At 34.1% G+C, this 17565-nt stretch overlaps 1 protein-coding gene across 1 annotated transcript; it reads left to right on the plus strand.

Annotated features, from left to right (window-relative positions):
• Positions 1–15810: 15810 nt before the first annotated feature.
• On the plus strand, positions 15811–16222 carry LOC141685235 (uncharacterized). Its single transcript, XM_074490348.1, has 2 exons — positions 15811–15965; positions 16066–16222. Exons 1-2 carry the CDS (start codon positions 15811–15813, stop codon positions 16220–16222), a joined length of 312 nt encoding a protein of 103 aa, XP_074346449.1.
• The last annotated feature ends 1343 nt before the right edge of the window (positions 16223–17565 follow it).

The following is a 17565-nucleotide window of genomic DNA, read 5'->3' on the forward strand; positions in this document are numbered from 1 at the left end:
AAAACAGAAATCAGAATCACTAGGAATCAAGGGATTGATTCTCAACCTCAAGAACACCCCCAAGAACAAGTTCTTGATTTTATTTTATTTTTCTGAAATTTTAATGAAATAAATGAATAAAAAATCAGTTTCAGCTATTTATATTTTTTCAAAAAATTAATACTCTAAAAGAAATTAAGGGTGTTTTTATCCCCTAATTAAAATAATCAGGCCCAAAATAGTAAATACGTGGAATAATTTTAAAAGTGATAAAAAAAACAAAATTTATACCAAAATTTCCAAAAAATTATGAATAATTCAAAAATACAAAAATACAGGGTATTTGAAATATGAATAGATCTATAAAAATAAATATATGGATTTTGTGGGCTTTGACGTCTCACTGGGGTCCCGTTCCGTTGATTTTTGAGAATCCGAACACTTCCTAAATTAACAGAAAACCCCGAAAACACATAAAATGCATTCAAACGCATATAAACGAGATAAATCGAGTACCTCGATAAAGACGCAAATAAATACGAGTCCCGATTGAATATCGATTCATATACATGCATCTTAAAACACATAACTAGCATCCCATTGGAGCATATCGGATTCGGAAATAGATTATTTAGCCGCTAACTAACTATAAAAATGATACAATCTAATATCAGATTTGGATCATCATCAAAACCGGATTCTTATAAAACACCCTACGAGAAAATAATATAAAAATATCCCGTCTCTCAAGAATACGGGTTTTACTGATCTACCAAAATGACCATCGTATTGAAAATTTTACGCCGGGACTCGTACGGGTCAAATCATACTCCGGATCGAAAAAGTAAAAACACGAAAAATATCTGGAATTATCAGATAAGGTTATAGATATCGGGTTGTAAGAACGTAAAAATGTTTGAGGTTGGACGATTCCCGACTTTATAAAATAGTTTTATAAATACTCAGAAAGTAAATATTAAATCTATAAATTCTTATAAAATTATATAACAATCCAAAAATTACCACAAAAATACCATAATTATATATACTTTATTCAGGACATATAAAAATTTGTATACTCAAAGAATATCATATATAAACATCCAAAACATTAACTCCAATTACCAGATAATTCACTAAAATTCACATAAAAATCACATAAACAATTTTAAATGATAATTATAATATCTGAAAATATGGGATATTACAATCTACCCCCTTATAAGGATTCCGTCCTCGGAATCAGCAGAAGAAAGCACTAAAGGTCTTGTTACCAACTTCCCAATCTTGCATACATAACTTTTTCTCAAAATTTCCCATAACACTGAACAGTTATCACGAAAGCTTCACTCTGCACCATTGTTCCATCCACATCCTTTGACCAATTTCTCAATAGAATCACTTTTACTGATTGCGAGAAAGAAGAATATAAAGAAAGATAAAGATAGAGAAAAAGAAAAAGAAAGAGATAAAAAGGTAAATAGAGAGAGAATAAAGAAACAGACTGACTTCATTGTACACCATTGATATTTTAATCGTATTGCAATCCAATATTGTTCTTGATAATCCCATCACATAGCCTTACTTTGACTTGACCAGGATAACTCAGCTCAACTTGATTGGCATACCTTCGAATATTTGAGATAACAAAATCATGAATTTCAAAGAGAAAAAGATTTCATGTCATAACATGACCAAAATCTGAATTTGTTAGAATGTGTTGTTGAAATGAAAGAATGACTGAGATATCAATATAATCAAATGAACTTGGTATTGTGTGTCCAAATTAAGACACCACTAAAGATTATTAACCTTCTTGTAGTCACAACACATGCAATTGATGACATCCCATCCAACTCCTATCATACAGACAGGTATACCTTGTGTCCCCTATAATTAGGGTTGTTCATCTCAGTCAGAATAAAAAAATATGAGATGAATTCAAAATCAAATGAATAGTAAAAGGATTTCTAATAAATGACTTGTTAGGGAAATCCTTGGATCAAAACTGAAAATGTTCAAAGCTGATATTTCTGGAGAAAATGAAATCCAGAAAACAAAATTCTGGCATAAAATGACTAAACGAGTGTTAGGGAATATATCCTCTAACAGATACCTCTTTTCGAGAGATGTCAAAAGAAGTTGTAGAAAGAGAAGGTATTGCAAAGGTCTTAATACTTATCTTCTATTTGAACTTTTCAGTTGACTTATCATCCGATTCTAGACACTTCTTCATGTTTTGAGAATATCGATAATCTTTGTCGTCGTCGAATCGTAGTAGCCTCTGAAGAGTCCACAATAGAAGTTTGCAACTGCTATAAGTTTGGTCTAGCTCAACACAACCATTTCAAACAAATACGCCTATCTTAGCTTACTCGTTGGTACTATATCCAATAGTCCAACATGAACTTGATATAAGCTCAAGCGTCCTCACATAGCTATACACACTCCTACACACTCTCGTTTCTACTTTATCAATAACCTCAGCTCTGATACCAACCTGTAACGCCCCCAAATCCGGGGTCAGGGGATTTGGTCATCACTATGAAACCTCAATCTAAATTAACCTGTTAAATCAATACATAAATGCGAACGGAAGATATTTAGCATCTATAACCCCAAAATAATCCAAGGTCTTTTAAGGTTACAGTTCTAGAAACAAGATATCCAAATTTCATAAATAAATTTTCACTTTGTTTTAAAAAAACTCTTTTCAACAATTCTCAATCTCAAAACTTAACCTGCTCGTATAACCTCAAAAAGAAGTATACTAGGCCCCACTATACAATACACAACTATAATATAATATAAGATAAACAACTTTACATAACATAATTTACACTAGTCCGCAAACCCTGGAACAACCACCTTCCAAAAGCTCCTATTTGCTTCCTTAAATTACGCGGTTAAACAGCGCAAGCTAATCCTCACTGGAGGTTAAATTTAAAAACAGGCAAGTATGAGCGGAAAAAATGCTCAGCAAGTTCAATATAGAATATATATATAGTTATTTTGAGATAAAACCGACATCTACATTAGAGCAGAACATTTAAAATCATAATTGCTGAATCAGAAAAGCTTTAGTTAAGGAATCCCAGAATTGATTCCTCATTTATATTCAAAACCTTTTCGATATTTTTGAGCGAAATGCTTCAGCAATACTTTGAATCTTGACGAGAATAAAACTCGTAAAACAGTATTTACGGTAATATCGTAAATAATAATAACATGAAATAATGATTATGGACTGAATCATAAACTTTATTCAAAACTCAACTCTTGATATTCATATTCATTTTGATGTCATATCAAATTAGATATTAATAAGAACTTTGATGCTCACGACATCACACACTGAAGTCAACATCAATCATCTATATTAATACCGGTTTTGATATTTAACAACAAACTAAGTACCAACAAAATCAGAAACTGAATCAAAATTGCTTTTCATCTTTTATTCAAAACCAGAACACTTAATAAACCATTCCTTGTAAGATTGTCAAAGAAATCTAATAATTTAGATTGGAATCCGCGAAAGACGGTGTGTTACCGCTGGTGATCAGCCGTGGAGCAACACCGGTATGCCGAAGCATATCCAACTAAACAAATGGGGCACCCAAGGTACATATCGACCTAAAAAGGTATTATATCTTGTATAATACCTAGCTCTCCTCGGGACCGTCGCTACGGCATCTTACGCAAGCAGTAACCATCCAATCTTAAAACATCTTATTGAGAGGGGTCATAATAATCGACACCCTTATAAATTTTATTCGCCCATTCACTTGGGTAGAAAACTCAAAATAAATTCATCTTTCTCAGAGTCTAAAACATTTATAAATCAGATAGTTGGATAAGTAAAAATACTTGACTATTCTGAGCATATAATAATAGATGAGTACTTGCATAAATAAAATTATATATTTCAGCGATATGTAGTATATTTATCTATTCTGAAGTGGGAATAGAGAAGAATAAGTGATGATAGGGATACTTGCCTTTGAGTTTTTAGCAGTTAGTCACACTTGCCACATTCCCTCATTCTGACATTTCATGGCATCACCGTCTTTCCTTTTGATACTTCATTGCTATGCTGCTTTTGCGATTGCTAGAAGCTTGATAACCAACTTATCCCATTCAATTCTTTCCAATGTCTGGTCCCAATCAACTTGAATAATCTGCATCTATAATTAAAAGATACAACTTTAATCGTTTAGCCGATAATTACTCGACAAACTGCACGTCAAAATCCCATCGTCTACCCACACGATAGCCCACACATTAGAAACACAGTCAAATACAAGACTCTTGACTCACGCAAGCACGTAATTTACATAACATATAAACACATAATCCATGTATCACATAATTCATATAACACATGCCTCGGTTCGTCAGAGGGTAAGTCTCGGTATTTTTAAAATCAAAATCGGGTCAAAATATGACTTTTCAGTCACTATGCGACTAAGAATCGAATTACAAAACAAGCGACCTTTCAAAACAAAAGGTTTTGGGTCTCGAAAGTATATTTAATGAAAGCAGAATATTTTACTGAGTCTATACGCATTCGTTTCGTATTAAACGGATAAACGGTTTATTTATTACAAATAAAAGAAGAATAAATCAATTAATAATAATATTAATTGATTTTTAAATACCTATATGTATTTTTAAAAGCTCAAAATAATTTTTAAATCAATATTTAGGAAATATCATAATCAAAAATGAATTTTCCATATTTTTGTAATTAAAATAAAATAAATATAAATTATCTAAATAAACTGATTAATTATCAAAATGATTAATCAATTTAAATGAATAAAATTTTCGGATTTTTGAAAATAATAAAAGAAAATAATTTTTAGAATTTAAAACAATAAAGAAAATAATTTTTTAGAATTTAAAATAATTACTAAATGATTTTTAGAAATAACTAAATTGATTTTTTGAAAATAGGAAAAAAGTATTTTTAATTAAAAGTAGATAGAATTTGTTGGAAACGTTTTTCATAATTGGAAAACAAGGTGGGAAGAATCAAACCCGGGTCAAATGACCGGATTGAAACCGGGTTAGGGGGAACAAACCGGGTCGGGAAGAACCAGTTTCTGGGTAATCCCTAGATTCTGGCAGGTCTTCGCCGGACTCCGGCGGTCCAAACAGCCCCCAAATCTACTCCCTTCCCTTGATTTTTAGTTCCAAAAACGTCTCATATCACTACTATTTACAAATCAATTATCAAACTCCCCAATCCATCCCTCTAGCACCGATTCCGATCAAAATCGGAGCAAAACCGACCACATCTCCGGCCACCTTCAAGAACAGCCAACCCAAAACCATATTCAACGGTCCAGGTACGAAAATGAAGCTTAGAATGATTATAAACTATCTCTATTATCAACAACATAAATTCAAACTCTATAACTCGGAAATTTGATTCAAAGAAACTAATTATCATAAAAGTCGTCTAAGCCAAATCCGAACTCAAATAATTCAAACAAAGATACAAATCTATTGTAATTTAGCACATAAACCTAATCCTATAATCAAAATCATCCAAAAATCATCACAGTAGAAAAACCCAAATTCAATCGATTACAGTCCAGAAAATCGAAAATCGATTTGATTACCAGTTGCTGAATCTGATGATATGAATAGGTAGCAGGTGATTCAGGCTTCGTTTTGGATATTCAAGCTTTAAAAATAGAAATCAGAATCACTAGGAATCAAGGGATTGATTTTCAACTTCTAGAACACCCCCAAGAACAAGTTCTTGATTTTCTTTTGTTTTTCTGAAATTTTAATGAAATAAACTAATTAAAAAATCAGTTTCAGCTATTTATATTTTTACAGAAAATTAATACTCTAATATAAATTAAGGGTGTTTTTATCCCCTAATTAAAATAATCAGGCCCAAAAATAGTAATTTTGGGGAATAATTTTAAAAGCCATAAAATACAAAATTTATACCCAAATTTCCCAAAAATTGCGAATAATTCAAAAATGCAAAAATACTGGGTATTTGAAAGATGAATAATTCTATAAAAATAAAAATATGGATTTTGTGGGCTTTGACGTCCCGGTGGAGTCCCAGTCCGTTGATTTTTGAGAATCTGAAATACTTCCTAAATTAACAAAAAACCCTGAAAACACATATAATGCATTTAAACGCATATAAAATGAGATAAATCGAGTACCTCGATAAAGACACAAATACATACGAATCCCGATTTTAGATCGATTCACATAAATGCATTTTAAAACACATAACCAGCATCCCATTGGAGCATATCGGATCCGAAAATAGATTACTTAGCCGCTAAGTAACTATAAAAAAGATGCAATATAATATCATAAAATAATATAAAAATATCCCGTCTCTCGAGAATACAGGTTTTACTGATCTACCGAAATGACTATCGTATCAAAATTTTTATGTCGGGACTCGTACAGGTCAAACCGTACTCCGGATCGAAAAAGTAAAAACACGGTAAATATCCGGAATTATCAGATTGGGTTAGGAAGGAGTTTTCCAAGGAGTTTCGGGTTGTAAAAAAGCAAAAACGGTTGAGGTTGGACGATTCCCGGCTTTATAAAATAGTTTTCTAAATATTCAGAAAGTAATTATTGAATCTATAAATTCTTATAAAATCATATAACAATCTAAAAATTACCAGAATAATATCATAATTATCTATACTTTATTCTAGACATATAAAAATTTGTATACTCAAAGAATATCATATATAAACATCCAAAACATCAACTCCAATAACCTGATAATTTAGTAAAATTCACATAAATAATTTCAAATGATAATAATAATATCTGAAAATATGGGATATTACAATTGAGTTGGGAGAATTTGACATAAAGTACAAGCCACGAACGGCGATAAAAGCCCAGGCCTTGGCTGACATCGTGGTTGAATGTACCATCCCCTACCCAGAAGTCAGGGGGCAGGAAAGTACTGAACCTGAGTGTATGGAGAAAAAAGAGGATAATGAATGAGCACAGAACAAGGAGAAGGAATATTGGGTTCTCTATTTTGATGGAGCATCAAAAACAAATTCGAGTGGGGCAGAGCTTGTTTTACAAAGCCCAGATGGGTTCTTGATTGAATATGCCAGGAAGTTAGACTTCCCAACCACAAATAATGAAGCTGAGTATGAAGCTCTAATAGCTGGCCTCGGCCTAGCAGGAACATTAAGGGTCAAGCACTTGAAAGTCTGTGGGGATTCGAAGCTGGTCATATCCCAGGTCAAGGGATACTTTGAGGTAAGAGATGAAACAATGGCTAGGTATGTCCGCCTTTTAAGGGCTGTGATGACTCAGTTCGATGAATGTCATGTTGAGCACATTCCAAGGGAGGAAAATGCTAAGGCAGATGTGTTGTCAAAGTTCGCTTCATCAGAGATAGAGAAAAGTTCAGGAAGTGTGTACTTCCGTGTTTTGAAAACACGGAGCATTGATGTTAAGCTTGTAGCCCCTATAGGGCTAGGGACATCATGGATAAATCCCATTAAGGCCCATATTCAAATTGGTTGGCTGCCAAATAATGTGACTGAAGCACAAAAATTGGTTATTCGAGCATTGAGATATTACTTGATCGATCGGATTCTGTATAAAAGATCTTATGTGGTTCCTTATTTAAGATGTATTAGACCTGATGAGGCACATTTGGCTCTTGAAGAAGTACACGAAGGTATCTGTGGGCAACACTTGGGGGCAGAGCACTAGCACATAACCATTTAGACTTTTACTGGCCAGAGATGATGGCCAATGCCAAAGACTATGTGAGGAAGTGTGAACGTTGTCAGAAAAATGTACCAGTTGTTCGACAACCTCCTGAGATGCTAACTGAAGGATTTTTAGTACATAAACGCAACAAAAACATAAATTTAAATCTAAAAAAAACGAAACCCTCCGCAGGATCCATGAGAAAAATAATATTTAATTCGTAGTTCAGTATGTTTACCTTAAGAAGCTTTACGTTAATGGAAAGATGGAGGTCTTTAATGGCAATCCAAAAATGATGAACGGAGATCCTTAGCAGCTGCTCCTCAAGTGTGAAGCACTCCACCGGTATCCACCAAGAAAACGATGTAATGAAGGAGGAGGAGATGGAGAGAATAGGGTTTTGTAAATCTTTTTGGTTGAGGCAAAAATAGGGTCTATAATAGTATATTTATAGGCAAAATTTTCAACTGAAAATTTTCCCATAAAATATTATTATTTTTAACCCTTTATTATTCTCACTAATAATTAAAACACCTTTTAATTATTAATCATTTTTCTAAACACTTTAGAAATAATTCTCTCACTTGATTTAATTTCCAAAATTAAATTCTTAATTAATAATATTAAGAACTTTTTCTTAATTAATTTATAATCAATTAAATCTTATTTAATCAATTATTAAATTTTCCAATTATTTATTTTATAAATAAATAATTATCAGCCATTATTAATTAATTTCTCCACCATTAAATCATTCTCTTTTATGGTGTGACCCTGTAGGTTCAATATTAAGCCGGTAGTAGAAATAAATAATAATAATACTATTTTATCATTATTTATATAAATTCTGTAATTCATTAAATCTAATTAATTAATTAATCATATTTATTCTACATCGTGAGGGATACTTCTCAGCATATCGCGACTATCCGGATAATACAAATTCACTGCTTAGAATACCAAGAACCTATTCAGTGAGTAGTTACCGTACAATTAATTCCTTCTACCCTGCAATATCACGATTAAATACAAGGCATGGAACTTGTGTCAAACCTATCTTATTTAATCACTTGCTTTCCCATTCACTATGCTTAGTTCTATTTAATGTATATTAGAAACTCCTTTCTAATTTCATTCACTCTGGCCAGAGATTCCTGAACTAACATAAGTGGATCAGCATTGAACATTCTCTTCCTACACTGCAAGGGGCAGATCCTTTATTGATCATACACTATCTTCGTGTACAAATTCCTATACCCAGTAGAGCCCTTATAATTATCCCTTGAGACTAAGAACTAAACCAAAGCATAGTTCAATGTACACAAGATGACTATGATGACCTCAAGTCTATGGATACTCTTACAACTATCACTATGTGAACAACTGCTGACACGTGAGTGAACTCCATCAGTTGTTCAGCTGTGTGAGTCATGTTCAGTGAACTTATTCTATAATAAGCACCTACATACTAGCTATAGTGTCACCACACAAATGTCTATGAGAACATACATCCTTCATAATGAAGCAAGCATAGTATATACCGATATTTGCGGATTATTAATTAGCAGTTAGTAATCCTACGACCAGGAACTATTTAAGTTTAGAGTTATCATCTTTTAGGTCTCATTATTATGATCTCATCACAATCCATAAAAAGCTTTACTCTAAACTGTGCTATATCTTATTTAAACATTTAAATCGATAGAGCCCGCAATAAAAACAAAACAAGTCTTTTATTAATATCAATAAAATTAAAACAGATTACATAAAAGTTATTCCTAAATCCTCTACATGATTGGACTTAGGACATATCTCTTTCAATCTCCCACTTATACTAAAGCCAGTCACTCTGGTATCTATTACCCATCTTGTCTTTATGACGATCAAAGTGACTCTGAGAAAGTGGCTTTGTGAGTGGGTCTGCTACGTTGTTATATGTGTCAACTCTCTCGATGTTGACATCTCCTCTATTTTCAACTCAGATTCACCACCAAAAACAAGAAAAATTTCCTGAGTCCTTCGCAAGTACTTAAGGATATTTTTCACTGCTTTCCGGTGGTCTTCACCTGGATTGGACTGATATCTGCTCATCACACTAATTGAATATGCAACATCAGGCCTTGTACATAACATTGCGTACATGATAGATCCTATTGCTGAAGCATAAGGAATCTTACTCATACGCTCTCTTTCCTCAAGTGTCTTAGAAGACATTTTTTCGGAAAGGGACACTTCATGGCTCATCGGTATGAGACCTCTTTTGGAGTTTTCCATGCTAAACCTTTTAAGCACTTTCTGGATGTATGTACCCTGGGTAAGACCTATCATTCTTCTAGATCTATCTCTATAGATCTTCATACCGAGAATATAGGATGCTTCTCCCAAGTCCTTCATGGTGAAGTTCTTTGATAGCCATACTTTGACTGATTGTAGCATCGGTATATCATTTCCTATAAGAAGTATGTCATCCATATACAATACAAGAAATGTTACCGCGCTCCCACTAACCTTCTTGTAGACACATGGTTCATCTATATTTTTGATAAAACCAAACTCTTTGATTGTCTCATCAAAACGGATGTTCCATCTACGAGAAGCTTGCCTTAAACCATATATGGTTCACAGCAGCTTACACACTAGGTGTTCATTTCCCTTGGAAAGAAAACCCCCTGGTTGTGTCATATACACTTCCTCCTCAAGTTCCCCATTGAGGAAGGCCGTTTTCACGTCCATTTGCCAGATCTCATAGTCGTAGTAAGTAGCAATCGCAAGCAAAATTCGAATTGATTTTAATAGGGCTACAGGCGAAAAAGTTTCATCAAAGTCAATCCCTTGCCTTTGTTTGAATCCTTTTGCCACGAGCCTGGCCTTATAGGTCTCCACCTGGCCATCTACTCCAATCTTTCTTTTGTATACCCACTTGCACCCAATAGGCTTAACACCTTCAGGCGCATCAACCAGAGTCCATACTTGGTTGGTATACATAGATTCCATTTCAGATTTCATGGCACTATGCCATTTCTCTGAGTCAACACTACTCATAGCCTCATTATAGGTCACAGGGTCGTCATCATCAATGATTGACAACCCCATAGGAATACTGGAAGATTCACATAGCTCATCATGGACCGAACCATGTCTAACGCAGTTCGATTTCTCCTTTCAGATACCTCATTTAACTGTGGAGTATATGGAGGAATCCACTGGGAGACTATACTATTTTCTTTGAGATAATCTAGAAACTCTCTATTCAAGTATTCACCACCTCAATCTGATCGAAGAGTTATAATACTGTGTTTGGTTTGTTTCTCCACTTCATGTTTATATTCTTTGAACTTTTCAAAGGCTTCAGACTTGTGTTTCATCAAATACACATATCCGAATCTAGATCTATCATCTATGAAAGTAATGAAGTACGAAAATCCACCCATGGCTTGCGTAGACATTGGTCCACATACATCTGTGTGTACCAATCCTAGCAAATCTGTAGCCCTCTCTCCATGTCAACTAAATGGAGATTTGGTCATTTTACCCAATAGACAAGACTCGCATGTAGGATATGATTCAAAATCAAAGGGGTCAAGTAACCCTTTTATGCAATGTCCGCGGTCTATTTTCACTAATATGACCTAACCTACAGTGCCATAAATAGGTCATATTTTTATCATCTCGTTTTCTTTTATTAGTTTGTTCAATCGGAAGTAAATCATGCTCTACGTCACATACATACAGACCATTATTTAAAATGCCACGTCCAAAAAGAACATTATCTCTAAGGATAGAACATTCATTATTCTTAATAATAAATGAAAAACCATCCATATCCAACATAGGAATAGAAACAATATTCCTCACAATAGAGGGAACGTAATAACAATTATACAAAATAATAGTCTTGCCCGTAGGCATATGTAAACTAAATGATCGTACAGATATGGCCGCAACCCTTGCTCCATTACCCATATGTAGAATAACCTCATCTTTTTCAAGAGTCCTACTTCCCTTTAGTCCTTGCAACGAATTGCAAATATGAGAACCACAGGCGGTATCTAATACCCAAGTAGAAATTTGACCTAATGACATATTAACTTGGATCATGAACATGCCTGAATCAGAAACGGTAGCATTACTACGCTTCTTCTTCTTCAATTCTGCAAGGTAAACCTTGCAGTTCCTCTTCCAGTGCTCCAACTTGTTACAGTGAAAACAAACAGCTAAATTAGGACCAGTCAACTTGTGAGCATCTATTATGCTCCGGAGTGATAGTGTAGAAGACATGACGAATATAGTAAATCTGTAAATGATAAACACATAACAACACTTAGCAAATATTCAATTTCATTTCAAAACACTATATGAATCGGGTCTTTATTCATAAGTGTCTCCCACTAGTTTATCTAATTTTTTCAACCCCCTAAGTGAAAATTAAGCATTCATAATGCTAGTGGGAATAGGGATCCTACATTCCATCACACAACCTTGGCTGTGGCACGAAACATCATGTGATGTTCAATAGGCAGACAACTCTTGTCAATTACATCTTATGTTAATCCCTAATATAAGTTTAGCCTCTTGAATAATTGAGTCACGGTTGTGGCACAACAAACTCAATATTCTAAGTCAAGTCTAACCCAACATTTCGTACAATTGAATCAGTCTCCAACGGCCCACGGCTATAGCGCGTACCGACCTTTAGATTCTAATTCAATGTACACATCTCTATGTAATAGACAAGTATTTCTTATTTCGAAATCAAAGCCCTCGGCTGTAGCACGAAACGACAATGATTTAAATATAAGAACCACTTTCTACCATGTTGGAAGGCTATGACTGACACAAGCCCGTTGTGTCATTGGCCAATTACTACTTGATATTATTTAATTTTAGAGGGATTATATTACGTTACAATCATAATCATATTATAAAGAGATTCTTCCTTTTAAATTAAATATTTCAAATCAATAATCGATAATCAGATGATTCCCAGATCAGGTGGAGCATTGTCAATAGGCGTCACTTAATAACCCTTTCTTACAGATAGAAATCTGTTGTTGACAGAATCATCACTTCTCTCAATATTGAAAATTCATATTCAATTACGTGTTTCATAAACACAAGAATCTCACGATCGTATTCATAATATTTATTGTTAAGGCAAGAAACGATTCATATTCTATATTTTCTAGAGCACGCCTTATATTGATTTAAGTTCACCTAAATTTATCATCGCATGGTAAACATAGGCATATATCTCATATATACAATTAAATAAACAAGTAAATGTAAAGTGCAATAAAGTAAATGTGTTTGGTTATGGCCCCATCCTATGTGATCTTTATCAAGCTCATGATAAAGATCAAGGTCAATCTAATATGGTGATGGAAATAAATACAACTACTTATTACATAAGTCTTCTTCTTTGTTTAGACTTCTTGTATGCCTCGTATTCTTCTTTGTATCACCTCCATTGGATAGCCTTCTTGAGTCTTCAATTACATTACATGATTGAAAGTAAAACTAATCTAATGAACTTACAAGAATAACTTGAGTTACATTCGAGATTTATGATTACAAAGATTGACGACATGCAAGTTGTACTTAACACCAAAACCAAAACCATTACACTAAGGTCGAAAGGCCATAACCATCCACCATGCTCATACAACAAATAAAATCATGTTAAAACACATAATCTGATCTTAACATATCATATTATCCATGATTTAATCATAAAAAGAAAATATGACAAAAATCAGAAAAATCAGAATCAAATCAGAAAAACAAGAATCACTATTTACGGGCAGTAAGCGACGTCAAACGCCTTACAGATGAGTCGTTGATAGCTATAGCTATCAGTTTTGTTCAGACGCTCGTTTACCTATGGAATAGGGTATTCGTTTGCGTAAATTGGACACCAGACCCAGATTTCAACAAAAGCAGCAGCCAATTCAGAATCCGTATCTAATATGATTCTCATAATTAGAACAAACATAAATCATGTATATATCAGTATATATACAGATTACATAATCATCTTATGATTATACAACTCACATGAATATCATATATTCAAAACCATACATATATAAGCATATTATATCAACATCAAATTATAGCGAATCACGTACATGCTCATATATCGAAAATAGTTAAATACATAAATGAATTAAAAACTTTTCGCAAGTAGCTCTGATGCCATTGAAGGGTTTTTAGCACATAAACGCAACGAAAATGTAAATTTAAATCTTAAAAAAATGAAACCCTCCGCAAGATCCATGCGAAAAATAATATTTAATTCGTAGTTCAGTATGTTTACCTTAAGAAGCTTTACGTTAATGGAAAGATGGAGGTCTTTAATGGTGATCCAAAAATGATGAACGGAGATCCTTAGCAGCTGCTCCTCAAGTGAAGCACTCCACCGATATCCACCTAGAAAACGATGTAATGAAGGAGGAGGTGATGGAGAGAATTAGGGGTTTGTAAATTTTTTTGGTTGAGGCAAAAATAGGGTCTATAATAGTATATTTATAGGCAAAAATTTCAGCTGAAAAATTCCCATAAAATATTATTATTATTAACCCTTTATTATTCTCACTAATAATTAAAACACCTTTTAATTATTTATCCTTTTTCTAAACACTTTAGAAATAAATCTCTCACTTGATTTAATTTCCAAAAATTAAATTCTTAATTAATAATATTAAGAACTTTTTCTTAATTAATTTATAATCAATTAAATCTTATTTAATCAATTATTAAATTTTCCAATTAATTAATTATTTCATAAATAAATAATTATCAGCCATTATTAATTAATTTCTCCACCATTAAATCATTCTCTTTTATGGTGTGACCCTGTAGGTTCAATATTAAGCCGGTAATAGAAATATATAATAATAAAACGATTTTATCATTATTTATATAAATTATGTAATTCATTAAATATGATTAATTAATTAATCATATTTATTCTACATCGTGAGGGATACTTCTCAGCATATCGTGACTATCCGGATAATACAAATTCAATGCTTAGAATACCAAGAACCTATTCAGTGAGTAGTTACCGTATAATTAATTCCTACTACCCTGCAATGTCACGATTAAATACAAGGCATGGAACTTGTGTCAAGCCTATCTTATTTAATCACTTGCTTTCCCATTCACTATGCTTAGTTCTATTTAATGTAAATTAGAAACTCCTTTCTAATTTCATTCACTCTGGCCAGAGATTTCTGAACTAACATAAGTGGATCTGCATTGAACATTCTCTTCCTACACTGGTAGGGGTAGATCCTTTATTGATCATACACTATCTTCATGTACAAATTCCTATACCTAGTAGAGCCCTTATAATTGTCCATTGAGACTAAGAACTAAACCAAAGCATAGTTCAGTGTACACAAGATGACTATGATGACCTCAAGTCTAAGGATACTTGGAAAACTATCACTATGTGAACAACTGCTGACACGTGAGTGAACTCCATCAGTTGTTCAGCTGTGTGAATCATGTTCAGTTAACTTATTCTATAATAAGCACCTACTTACTAGCTATAGTGTCACCACACAAATGTCTATGAGAACAGACATCCTTCATAATGAAGCAAACATAGTATGTACCGATCTTTGCGGATTATTAATTACCAGTTAGTAATCCTACGACCAGGAACTATTTAAGTTTAGAGTTATCATCTTTTAGGTCTCATTATTATGATCTCATCACAATTCATAAAAAGCTTTACTCTAAGATGTGGTATATCTTATTTAAACATTTAAATAGATAGAGCCCACAATAAAAACAAAACAAGTCTTTTATTAATATCAATGAAATCAAAACATATTACATAAAAGTTATTCCTAAATCCTCATACATGATTGGACTTAGGACATATCTCTTTCACTCACTTCCATCAATTATCCCATCCCCTTTGCTATGTGGAGAATGGATATACTTGGGCCTTTTTCCATGGCCACCGCACAAAGGAAGTTCCTGATTGTAGCTATAGATTATTTCACTAAGTGGATTGAAGCTAAACCTTTAGCTAAGATTACAACTAAGAAGGTTGCATAATTCCTGTGGGAAAATATCATGTGCAAATATGGAATTCTTCGTATCCTGGTCACCGATAATGGAACACAGTTCAACAATGAAGAGTTTAGAAAATATTCCGAGGAATGGGATCGATTTGCGGTATACCTCCGTAGCTCTTCGACAAGCCAATGGGCAAGGGGAAGTGGCAAATCGTATAATTCTAGATGGACTGAAGAAGAGGATCGAGAAAATCGGGAATAATTGGGTGGATGAAATACTCCCAATACTTTGGGTTTATTATACTACTTGTAGAGTCACGACCGGGACAACCCCCTTTATGTTGGCTTATGGGGCGGAGGCGGTTGTTCCTGTGGAAATATCGCACACATCTTCTAGAATCCATGCATACAATGCTGAAGAAAATGAGGAAGGGAAAAGGCTAGCCCTAGACCTAATTGATGAAGTATGAGATGGGGCATATGCCAAGATCTTGGAATATCAGAAAAAGGCTTCTTTCTACTACAACTTAAGGGTGAAAGGAAAGTTCTTCAAGCAAGGTGACTTGGTTTTGAGGAAGGTGGAAGCTTTTGGTGTTGCACAGAAGGGAAAACTTGCCCTAAACTGGGAAGGCCATACAGATCAAAAGTGTTCAAGGAAGAGGATCGTACAAGCTGGAGACGATGGATGGTTTCGAAGTACCAAGGACCTGGCATGCGCAGAACCTGAAAATTTACTATGTGTAAGATGGATGATCATGATTCTCATTTTCCAAAATGGAAAATAGGTTTAAAAGCACCTAGAAGCTTTGCTTGCTTATGATTTTATTATTTATAAGACTATTATTTTCAAGTTTTAGTTTTACTAAGACTTGTGTAAGGGATGAATCCCAAAAGTTTATGAAATTTATGAAATATCCAAAATATGATATTAAGTTCCTATGGCACACAAAGTTATGATAAATAAACTTAAAGTGCAATAATTGAAATAAAAAGCATAAAGTTCGATAAATAAAGGAGACTGATATGAGTTTTGAAAAATAAGTAACAAAGCCACGCAGGGCTAATAAAAACTCTAAGGAGCAGAGCTGCCCTCGGCATCCATATCGTGTTCTCATCCACTTTCGTTCGATATCTCAGCAGTGCCGATCTCGGAAGAAGAAGAGCTGAGATCCGCTGCTGCAGCCCTGGAAGACGACTCTGGAGGAGGGAAAAGCTGGTCCCGAGGGATATCGTTTGAGACAACTACATGAGTACGAAATCTCTATAATAGAGTCTCATCATCGGGGCACACGTAGTTCCCCGAGTTAATATCGGGACAAGCCTCATTCACGGTCCTAGGGGCCGTGTCCCAACCAGTTCTAAAAAACTCAGGGAACACCGTGTTGTCCCTAACCCTCATGGTCTGGGTAAAATCCTCTGAGTCTAACTAAGAATAAATCACTCTATCCTTCTCGGCCCTCATAGTGACCAGCTCAGCGTTTGCCTCTCCCAGCTCCTCCTCCTTGCGCTTCATCTTTCTCTCAAGCGAATCATACTTTCTCTATTGCCTCCTGAGGGCATTGTCCGAGGCCTTCTTCCATGACTCGGCTTGCCTCACAGCCGCTTGGAAATAAGTATCAGACTGAAACAAAATGATAAACAAAGAGCGTAAGGCAATAGACAATTATAATTACATATAAAGAAAAAAGGAGTTTAAGAGAGGAGACCATACTGAAGCCAAAGACTGAGCGCCCATAAGATTTATCCTCTCCAAATATGGACCCGCCATGATATCAGTGAAGTCCTTAGGGGTCACAGATTGGTAGGACCAATC

Source organism: Apium graveolens, chromosome 9 (genome assembly GCF_009905375.1).
Source record: "Apium graveolens cultivar Ventura chromosome 9, ASM990537v1, whole genome shotgun sequence".
In the NCBI taxonomy this organism is placed as follows: Eukaryota; Viridiplantae; Streptophyta; class Magnoliopsida; order Apiales; family Apiaceae; genus Apium; species Apium graveolens.